At 39.8% G+C, this 12,016-nt stretch overlaps 1 protein-coding gene across 5 annotated transcripts in view; it reads left to right on the forward strand.

The window, feature by feature from the left end:
• Nucleotides 1–9,171, forward strand: part of GluClalpha (glycine receptor alpha 1) — a 101,161-nt gene extending 91,990 nt beyond the window's left edge. For all 5 annotated transcript variants that reach the window (XM_046610712.2, XM_046610711.2, XM_046610713.2 and 2 more), the window contains 7 exons: nt 1,138–1,207; nt 1,514–1,667; nt 2,497–2,579; nt 2,737–2,871; nt 2,985–3,137; nt 3,255–3,523; nt 3,932–9,171. In XM_046610712.2, the coding sequence (XP_046466668.1) occupies nt 1,138–1,207; nt 1,514–1,667; nt 2,497–2,579; nt 2,737–2,871; nt 2,985–3,137; nt 3,255–3,523; nt 3,932–4,165 (1,098 nt within the window). In that variant the 3' untranslated portion in view covers nt 4,166–9,171. The remainder of the gene's footprint in view (nt 1–1,137; nt 1,208–1,513; nt 1,668–2,496; nt 2,580–2,736; nt 2,872–2,984; nt 3,138–3,254; nt 3,524–3,931) is intronic.
• Nucleotides 9,172–12,016: the final 2,845 nt, after the last annotated feature.

Raw genomic sequence — 12,016 nt, forward strand, 5'->3', positions numbered from 1 at the left:
GACTATTTCAGCATTTTCAGCCCAGACGTTACCTACGGTTATATATTTTATATCCCACCTTCTACGTAGATTGAACACGCCATCCTTTGTTCTCTCATGATTTAACCTTTATACATCAAAACTTTTTTTTTCATCGATTCGGTAGACGGTATATCTATAGAATCTTTTACCCGTGAAAGCGCTTCGCGCTATCTTGTCGGGAGAATTGCCCCCCCCCCCCCCCACCCCCTCCCCCTCCCTTTCTTTGCTCCTTTTTTATTTTTACTTCCGTTTTTTTTTTTTTTTGTCATCTTCCTCTTCTCCAAAGACAGCGTTATTTATCGCTACAACGTCGCCTGTGAGTTGAGAATTACGTACTTTTAAACGAGCAGAGTAAAGACTCTCGTTGATCTTGAATTAAGTAAAAGCAAATTAAACGTTTGCAGAACGTGTCCCAGGTATGATGGTCCGTTATTTTCATTTTATCGTATCTCCGGTCGGCATCAGCTGCGTGTAATTCAAGAGTCTGTACATAAAATCCTTGGAAGCTACAGTGGTTATCATTGGTTCGGCAACAAGATTGTTTAGAGTTTGATAATATATACGTGGCGAGTACACGAATGCAAAAAAATGACAACAGCTGTTCGTTTCGCGGAGTATATAATTTATAGCTCACGTATTCTGTTGATTAGAAATTATTATTCCTCTTCAAATAACATTTTGCATAATTTGTCATTTTAGCTGGGACACACCGCAAACATTTTATCATTTCCATCGAAACATTCCTGTACATATAAATTCAATACGACGTTGTATCATCTTTTTTCTGTTTCGTATCATTTTTTTTTTCCCTACTTTCTATCGGAATCACGACGTAAGTATATTACCCGCCAAGATCTTGAGCAGTGTGAGGTAGTCGAGTATTATAATTGACGTGAAAAATAACGTTTCGACTATTTTAAAAGGGGTAATCAATTTTCGTGAAAATTTCGTTCCTCTTTCGTGTAACGCGAGAGCGAGATTAAGGAGTTGAAGTGGTTGCGATCCTCCGAACTCTTGGCTGCTCGAGGTCTTGGGTTGAAATCAGCAACCCCGAATCGATCATCCCTGCTTCCCGTGGTTAGGAACAGGAATAAATGGGTTTCCGTTTGTCCGTAGGAATACTCCGTGCAGCTGACTTTTCGAGAACAGTGGCTGGACGAGCGGCTCAAGTTTAATGACTTCGGAGGTACGTATTATGCCGTTTAATTAGTTTGATAATTAACTTTTGCCAGGTTCGTGTCGCGCAGATTAAATTATACCGAACTTAACTTTGCTGCTTTCAATAACAGCCGTGCGGCGTCGGCGCCGAGTAACTTTTCGAAAAATAAAAGGAGGTCGAGCGAGGGAAAAATATCGTCAAATATCAAAATTAAATTAAAGAGCGCGACGCAGACGTTGCCCGCTACCAGGAGTAAACAACAATTTTCGCGCAATATGCAACCTCGGGTTCTTAATGCCGCGGCCACAGATTCACAATATTATACCCTTTCAGGTCGACTGAAATATCTCACGCTCACGGAGGCCAACCGAGTATGGATGCCGGATTTGTTTTTCTCCAACGAAAAGGAGGGACATTTCCACAACATCATTATGCCTAATGTGTACATACGAATTTTTCCCTATGGCTCAGTTCTCTACAGTATAAGGTAATAAATAGTCCCGATCCGTAATTATTGACCAACACGAGTAGTAATCTTTCTTTAATCTTGATCAATGGAAAAGAGATCGTTGGTTCGAAAATACATAGGATTCATTGACTTTGTTACGAGACAATCGTACATTGAGTATTTATCGAATCATATTATATTCGTAAGCTACGAAGATCTCTTTAAAAGTACAAAAATATGAAATACTGATGCGGCAAATGAAAGCTCGGATATCGATGGTTCGTTTCAAACCGCTTCAAAGTGGTTGAAAATTCAGTAGATTTGTTCTACGGTGGCTCATTTTCATTCGGAGGAGTATTTTTCTATAAAAAAACTCAAACGGATTTTATTTTCCTGCCTTAAAGCCGTATTCCCATTTGTTGATTACCGATAATCAATATCGAAGCACTGTTGTTAAATTTGTTACCTGTGACTCGGCGGAAAACAGTTTTCCGGATATAATGAGCTATCGTAGAGCGAGATTGAACGAATCTACCAAGATTTTAAGTATTTTGAAGGGATTTGAAACAAAGCAACGATATCTAAAGCTTTTCTTCATAATTACAGGATTTTATATTTTTGTATCTTTCAAAAAGCTCGCCGTATCTTGATTATGGCGTAATAAAGTTGATTAAAACTATCAATTTTTCACACACCAAATGTCGTAAAACTAATGCATTGTCCCATAAGTAATTCAACTGAGTTGCAAACTGTAACCTGATTAACAAATTCCGTTGAGTTTCGGATTTTTTTTTTAATACAAAATCATCCTCAGACCATGATACGACCGAAATTCGTAGAAACTAACCAAATGCCTTGCTCCCACCAGGATATCTCTGACGCTGTCTTGCCCGATGGACCTGAAACTCTACCCTCTTGATCGACAAATATGTTCCCTACGAATGGCGAGCTGTGAGTATATTCGCATTCTTTTGCTACTTTCACTCCGAGCCCCCTTTTAATGCCGCGACGAAACCCGAGAAACATTCGTTGCGATCAATAGAAAAAACAGAGGCTTACAAGCTTCCCGGAGTAGAGTTTATTTTTTTTTCTCCATTATTCCTCACAGACGGATGGACGACGGACGATCTCGTATTTCTTTGGAAGGATGGCGACCCTGTTCAAGTCGTTAAAAATCTACACCTACCCAGGTTCACGTTGGAAAAGTTTTTGACCGATTACTGCAACAGCAAGACGAACACCGGTAAGTTGTCGCTTATACGGCTCGCGTCGGAAGCCAAATATATCATACAGGATCGGGATCGTTAGAATTTGGAAAGCTCGCTGCAACTTGAAAGACCCGATTCCACGTCGCAGGTGAATACAGCTGCTTGAAGGTGGATCTGCTGTTCAAACGAGAGTTCAGCTACTACTTGATACAGATATACATCCCGTGCTGCATGCTGGTCATCGTTTCGTGGGTGTCCTTTTGGCTGGACCAGAGTGCCGTACCGGCTCGGGTATCCCTGGGTAAGCTCCGAGTAGATGTATAAATGCCTCGCAAAAACAAAGCCGAGAGTGGAGAGCCCGGGGATTAGCGTGGGGCTTTGAAATGAGCCGAACTTGACGTTTCCGTAATCCGTGCAGGTGTAACGACGCTGCTGACCATGGCCACCCAGACTTCCGGAATAAACGCTTCGCTACCGCCCGTTTCTTACACGAAGGCGATCGATGTTTGGACCGGTGTTTGTCTCACCTTCGTGTTCGGCGCTCTGCTAGAGTTTGCTCTCGTTAATTACGCCTCTCGGAGCGACATGCACCGTGAGAATATGAAGAAGAAATTTCGGGAGATGGAATCAGCTTCTATCGATCCAGGGGCTGAGCCTGAACCCGATGGGGCAACCAATTTCGCAATGGTTCGTATATTCGAAGTTTCCCTTGAAACGGGACATCCGCGAGTGATGCTCGAAGTCGAAGGTTTTCGACTTAAGAGTCCACCGTAACTACGGTGATCGTGGTAACGAGTCTCTTCGAGCCTCGACCCTCATTTGTGTTTCTGATTTTCTTCGTCGGTCTACGAGATTGGATCTTTCCCTACAATTATCCTCACGCACGAACCGCGTCGATCCTTAAAATTCTCCGTGCGATCGAATAATCGTGCAAGCTGAGACGGAAACTGGCTCGGGTGACTTCACCAGTGAACGAAAAAAACCAGAGAAAAGTAAATACGTACCCAGCGATTTTGACAGGGTTGTTCATTCACTGGTGTAACCTCTGGATCGTTGATTCGCGAGATGTAAACTGTACGATGTTTGAATTTTCAGAAACCGTTGGTTCGTCACGAAGGGGACGCGATATCGATGGATAAAATGTTACAGTGCGAAATACACATGAAATCGCGGCCAAAAAACTGCTGCAGGTCGTGGCTGTCCAAGTTCCCAACGAGGTCCAAGCGCATCGACGTCATATCCCGGATCACATTTCCTCTCGTGTTCGCTCTGTTCAACCTCGCGTACTGGTCAACGTACCTGTTCCGGGAAGAAGCGGAGGGCGAGTGAACCTCGATGAGGAGATTATCGGATCGCGGGACGTGGCAAGCGGCCACCCCCACGCCCATGTTGCCCATCACAACCATCAGCACTCGCCTCAGCATCACCCCCACCATCAGCATCACCAGCATCATCATCACCACCACGAGCATCACCATCATCCGCAGCAGCACCACCACCACCACCATCACGATCATCGTCTCTCGCATTCGTCGATTCAGCACCACCAGCAGGACTCCTACTCGCCGCTCGCACCACGCGCGGCGCATATTAGATCGCGGGCGTCTTCTTCCCACCTGGGTTCATCCTCCATTTCGGGTTCCCCGAGCCCGACCCCCTCGCCGACGGCGATGTCCTCCCTCTCGCAGCAGCAGCAGCACCACCACCACCACCACCAGCAGCGACGGCAGCAGCAGCAGCAGTTCCACCGTTTTTCCCAGGTATCGCTGGGCCAGACGGAGAAGTGTTGTTGGGGCCTGATACCGCTGCGTTGGTTCAAGTGCCGGGCCAAGGGCAGCGCGAGGATCGACGTCTTCGCCCGGGTAGCATTCCCCCTCGTATTCGTGCTATTCAACCTGGCTTACTGGTCGATATACTTGTTCCGTGGCGAGGACACGGGGAGTAATCGCAACTGATGAGAGGTGGAGAAAAACAAAACGTTAATTAATACCTGACGGCCGGAGACGAAAACGGGAGGAGTAGGAGGAGGATCAGGAGATTCCTGAGGAGTGATATTGGTGATAAGTAATATTTACAGGGAGGCGATAGATTAATACGATATATTATACATATATTTATTCGGGGTAAATTTTGGGTGACCGCACGCCACCGATTGACGTTAGTGTAGTGAGCCCTGTATAGCCACGGCCTGTTAAACGACTATATAGAAATATATTGATAATTATTATTATTATCATCGAGGGAAATGATATTATATAGGAAAGAAACACTTAGGAGTATATGAAGAGGAGGGAGAGAAAAAGGAGAAAAAAAAAATAAAAATAAAAATAAATAAAAATTAATAAATAAATGAAAATTGAAAAGTAAAAAGTAAGAGAAATTAATTGATATAAGAATTATACAGGCACACCTTCGCACACGCGTACACGCAGCACCCAACACAGACTACACGCAAGTAATATACATACATACATGGTAATTGTCGGTGTAAGGAGCGTTTTACAATTAGTATGCGTTTTTTTTTTCATTATATGCCGTATATCGACGTATTATGTAAATTAATACTCACGCATTAGTATTATTATATACGTACGTAAGCCACACACACACACACACACACATTATATAAAATATAATTGAATACGGGGGATAAAATATGGGGGAATTTCACATCATTTCGAGCCCGCCCTCAACCCTTAATATTTTCAACTATTTTCTTCCACTTGTATTATTCCAGGGCAACTTGAAAAGATCAGGCTAAAACATATGCAGATTTTGACGGGTTCATAACTCACACAAATTTTCAAACGATATTCATTCGTCTTTTGTACGTGCATTAGAACTGCAGTGTTTACTTTGAGGATATTCTTTGAAACTTGATTTTTACTTTTAGGAAAAATTCGCAGATAAAATTCAAAACTAGTAAACAACTTCCAATGCTATCCTGGAATCCTGATTTGATAATCATTCGTTAAAAAAAAAAGAATCTCTTTTATTATTCAATTACTCATCGCGGCTTATGAGAATTTTTCCGTTTATTCCGATTCACGGATCTTCAACTAAACAACTTAAAATTGGAAAGAAGAACAGGATTTCGAATGTCATACAATTATCCTGACAAAAAACTGTCGTCAATATGAAAGGTTTTCACATATTTAGCTAACCTGCGGTGTATATGATTATTTCAATAAGAAATCAGACATGCAGGAGGAGTGGGTCAGATGCACGTCGACTGAACGTGGAACGCCCCATGCATATACACATACGTATATGTATATGTACGCACATGTTCACGAAAAAGGCGTAATTTCGCATGTAAAGTTTTACGTGTTATGTTGCCATTATCATATTATTATTATTGTTATTCACATTATTATATCATTATTATCGTTAATGTGCGTTGTGGTAATAACGGAACCAGCGCGCAGCGGTATCTAATACGCGAGGAGTGCCCGATCTGACGTATTTACCCTGTAACCATGCAGTTTCCGCAATCGTACGATCCGTAAGCTGCAACATCCCCGTATACTGACTTGGCATGAAAACCCGCAACCATTTCTTCCCTATAAATAAGTTAACAACGTCAGCTATGGGGATGAAGCAGAAACCTCCGCTAACGGAAATATAATGCATGGCATGGGCTAAACGCGGGCATAAAACACAAAATCGGGCGTAAGATTCTTCTTTTTATTACTATTACCGTCATTATTATTGGTATTATACGCCCGAACCTCCTACCGCGGTGTCTGTTATTATAATTGTAAATTATATATTTACCATAAGTACATACATATGTATTACATACGTTCCTGTGTCGCGTGTTACAACATAACAGTTTTCAACGATGTACCGCATTATCGCGTAAATCTTCAATTATTGTCATTATCACGATCATCGAATCAATGTACAGAATGAATTCCTAAAGACCGCATGGTCGGAAATCGCGGCGTTTGGTCGCCGTGGCAAACAGTCACTTTCAGATCGTGGCGCGGACGCGTTGCATTTTAGCAGACGACGGACCATGCAGTCGTTAGGAATTCACCTTGTATAATTGCGAATCAGTGTCAAACGGCAGCACATGTATTAAGTATAATACCGATATTGATACTTGATAAGAGGGACATAATTGATATATAATTATATTATTGAACGTAAACTGTAATGAGACAAATATCATTTACTAACAATAAACTTGTTTACGTATATGATAACGTTAATTTCGCTGAGGGAAAAAAATCTCGGGGGGTGGGACGGGAAAGAAGGGACTTACAGATGAAAATCTGTATGTACATTTTTTTTTTCTCTCTTCAAAAGTACTCGAGTTTCATAGACGCACAGATTGACGGAAACAACAGGTGGTAGCCACAGGTGTGACAGTTGTGCAGAGGAAAGGGCTCATTACCAGATACGAATGAATCGATGCAATTCTAATACGAAGTAAGCGGCTTTCGAACAGCTGTTTTCCGCCAGTGGCACTCTCGAAACATGAGAAACGCCATTATTGTGCATCAGGCACAACGGCCTTGGTTTTTGCATCTACGAAACATGACGAAACATTCTACGTGCAACGTTATTATTACTTAAAATGACTGCTACTGTACGCAGAAACTGACGATACGGAAAAACGAGAAAGTAGGAAAATTCAAAATAAAACAAAACTCGATTTTTAGATAAAGGGGACGAAAACGAAATTATATTAAAGATACACGAGGAGTAACTCGAAATATGATTAAAACACGAAAGACAAGTGTTTGCACGATGTATACATGTAATAGGTTCATGTGTATCTAGGGTAAGTTTGAGTGGATTAAATACGTAAGTATGATGTATGTACGCATATGTATATATGTGATGTGTACGCACTTTATTCTAACTACATGCGGAGCAGCCGTGATTTATTGCAGCGCAAATTGGCTCATACGTCAATTTTATGTCGTTTGGTGCTCGCGTACATACATGGTATACATTTACATATTATACGGACCTGGGGTTTCTAAAACTTTACGAACAACACCAAGAATATAATAGGTGAAAAAACCCATCGCGATATGCATTCCCGCCAGTATTAAGGACGCACGTAATTTAATACATTAAATTGAATTAAGTTATTATAAATTACGTTAAACTATAATTATACTATAATACGAAGGGAAATTAGCCTGTCGAATTATGTATTATCATCAACACATGTATATACTAGAACAAAACTTTTTATTTTTATTAATTTTATTTTTATTATTTTTATTATTGTTATAATCATTATCATCATCATCATCGCCATCATCATTATTATTGTATTATTATTATTATTATTATTATCGTTATTACTATTATTATTCTTCTTCTTTTTCTTCTTCTTCTTATTATTTTTATTAATATTATTAATATTATTATTATTATTATTAGAAAGAAAAAGAAAGAAAGAAAAAAAAGGAATAAAGTATTATATGATATAGACGTATATATATATATATATATACATAATAGGTAGTATAAATTAATATTATAATACAAATATAAATATAAATATTATACATAAATTATTTCTAAATAATAATTAAGAAAACAATTTTTAAATGACTCTCTCACAGGGTTTAGATAACTAGTCCGTTTGTCTATTTCATACAGTTATAAACCTAGTTACGATGTAATAACGATAACAATTCATTGCCGCGCATGAGGTGAAGTTGCACTACCTACATGAAAAAAATAAGGATAATTAGAAGAATTCGACAGAAGAGAAACTAAAAGAAAAAAAAAAAAAAACAAGAAAACATTACAGACACACGAGGAAAAAATGACGAAAAATTAAATTAAAAAAATTAAAAATAATAAGAGTAATAATAAAAATTAACGACGTTTAATGTATGTAATAGCGACGACGACAAAAGAAAACGCGCACTACAGTAGCTGGAACTATAAGCACTTGGCGCTGCACGTATGAGCGATGATACGATTAAGAAACAATAATAATAACAACAATAATAACACTAATATTAATGGTAGTAACAATAACAACAACAACAACAATAATATTAATAATAACCTTAATATTACTAATAATAATGATTAAATAAAAAATGAGTCTGCCATGAAAAAAGTAAAGTAACGTATAAATTAAAGTAAAGTAAATATATAAATAATTAATTGCACTATAGATGTGTGCATCACTTTCGAAATGGATTTGACTCTTATAAGAACAAGTTTTATAAATGTTTCAATGATATTTGGTTCCCACGTATGAATGTATAAATAAATGCACGGAACGTTATGTACTAATAGTGTATGAATATTGAGTGTTGGGTATATTATTCAATAAAATACGTATATCAAAATGAGAAGTAAACAAATTGTATGAAATTCTGTTCCACAACGTGTCTAGCTGATTCTGCGTACAGTGCGGGTGAAATAAATCAGTACAACTATACATTATTCTAGATCGAATTTGCTCTTTGGTTACCTTGGGAATGAGATCTGTACATCTAATTTACTGAGACGCTAATGTGAATTGTTTTTGCGAGAGAAAACGATTGAGCATAGTATGAAGTTGTTACGAGTAATGGATATAGTTAATACCGAAGATCGGAAAGATTCCTAAAAAGTGAGACAAAATACTTGCAGCTTCAACTAAAGTCACCCAGGAAAAAGAGGTAAGTTTTTCACTTTTGCATATAAACACAGAGTATTCATATAACGTGCTCTCAATAATACGTAAGCATGAAATATATGGTCAATAGAAACAGATTGAATAATTTGTTCATCGATAGCAAAAGAGATATGAGAAAAGTTCCTTCACAAAAATTTTAGGCTTTCCTGTGAACTTCTCGAGAGTATTTTTTTCTTATTTTTCATACCTCATTTCAGTGTAGTTTTGATACAAAATGCGCGCAAATTATTCGTTACTGAAAAGTGCTCTAATCGAATGTGCTGCAATTTATACACAGCGTGCTATCTTCAATGTGAAAGGGTTTCTGAACGATTTCTGACATGACATGTGAGTTCCGTACTGCCTGACAATATTTTTGAAGCATAATCATCCAAGGTAAGAATTCAGCGATGCGTCGCGTATCGTAATACCGACTGTATAACTTTCACCACTCAAGTTGACTGAAAAATATAAAGACGGATATTTCTAGGTAAATTTTTGTGACCAGTTTTCGGCAGGCAAGTGGGCCCAGGTGGGCCTGGGAGTGTAGGAACCTATCGACTCTACCTAACGCCAGTGGGTCTAGGAACAGTGTGGCAGACGCCATATTCAAGAAAACTAAACCGCGAAATTAAAAAAATTTTTACCAAAAATGCAAAGGGGTGTTACGAACGGCCCTTTTGACTTTCGCGACACGCGCTAGACGTCAAGCTGCTTGTTCAGCGCATTCCTTCGAGAATCGCTGCCTCACACGCAACCAGATGAGTCAGGAAGTGCACCGACAGCGGAAGGTGGCGCGATGGCTACTCTGGAGAATAACGCCCTACGACCGACGAAACCGAGCTGTAATCGGTAATCCGTCGACACCATCAAGTCAGTTGTGATTGAGGAGTGTGGGATCATCGAGATCTCAGCCTGGAGATAAGTGAGTGGTGCACCCCATCGATCGGACCGGCCATTGGAAAGGACCTTCCATCACCCAGGAAAGGCAACGTGGAGACTCAGGATTTCCCGACGGAACGGCTCGGCGAATCGGTAGTGCGTCCTAAGAGTCACCCTCACGATACCCAAGGTGGCGATACCCGCTCCTTGACTCACCTTTTCCTCGACCGTAACGTAGTACTTAGTCTACTAAATTCGCTCTGTCACATTTCAATAGTTTACTTGATTACATTATTCGTTCTTAATCTCTACATGTCATTTGCAATACTGTACTTAATGAAATTCAGTATATAAAATATAAACCATTCTCGACAATATCTTTCCCATCTATTCGTCCTGTCCATACCACTCAGATCCTGTCACCCAGAATACTGGACTTTCATCACAGCAGGTGTGTCTACACTTTGAACAAACAAAGCGCAAAGTGATCTATTTCTAACCGCTCGGGAATACATTATACATGTATTCTTTTTAAGTCACGTTGGACGAGATCCTTCAGATCATCGACTGTACGTAACAGCCTTACTTTTTCTTCATTTTTCGACCAAAAATTTTGGGTCTCCGATTCGATTTGTATGACCTTTTCCTTACTGATTGGGCCCTCAGGAACTCAGAAAACGCAGCGAAAAGAGCGTGGGATCAACAGGAGAGAAATGGCGAAGGAAAAAGCACCTGCTGAAAAATGTCGAAAACAGAGGTTTTCGTTTTCTGGCTGTAACTTTTTATACAATAATCGCAGCGTATTGGGACTGCGCCCAATCGATTTCTCTCGCAAAATTACGTCGGAATAGGGCTAGAAAGAATTTATTCCGGCACTTTTCAAAATCCCGAAAATTTTCGCAAAAAATGCAAAGGGGTTAGCCTTGCTTTTTCTTCATTTTTCGACCAAAAGTTTTGGGTCTCCGATTCGATTTGTATGACCTTTTCCTGACTAATTGGACCCTCAGGAACTCAGAAAACGCAGCGAAAAGAGCGTGGGATCAACAGGAGAGAAATGGCGAAGGAAAAAGCACCTGCTGAAAAATGTCGAAAACAGAGGTTTTCGTTTTCTGGCTGTAACTTTTAAAATTACGTCGGAATAGGGCTAGAAAGAATTTATTCCGGCACTTTTCAAAATCCCGAAAATTTTCGCAAAAAATGCAAAGGGGTTAGCCTTACTTTTTCTTCATTTTTCGACCAAAAATTTTGGGTCTCCGATTCGATTTGTATGACCTCTTCCTGACTGATTGGACCCTCAGGAACTCAGAAAACGCAGCGAAAAGAGCGTGGGATCAACAGGAGAGAAATGGCGAAGGAAAAAGCACCTGCTGAAAAATGTCGAAAACAGAGGTTTTCGTTTTCTGGCTGTAACTTTTTATACAATAATCGCAGCGTATTGGGACTGCGCCCAATCGATTTCTCTCGCAAAATTACGTCGGAATAGGGCTAGAAAGAATTTATTCCGGCACGTTTCAAAATCCCGAAAATTTTCGCAAAAAATGCAAAGGGGTTAGCCTTGCTTTTTCTTCATTTTTCGACCAAAAGTTTTGGGTCTCCGATTCGATTTGTATGACCTTTTTCTGACTAATTGGACCCTCAGGAACTCAGAAAAC

This window comes from Neodiprion pinetum, chromosome 2 (assembly GCF_021155775.2).
Source record: "Neodiprion pinetum isolate iyNeoPine1 chromosome 2, iyNeoPine1.2, whole genome shotgun sequence".
NCBI classification, from domain to species: domain Eukaryota; kingdom Metazoa; phylum Arthropoda; class Insecta; order Hymenoptera; family Diprionidae; genus Neodiprion; species Neodiprion pinetum.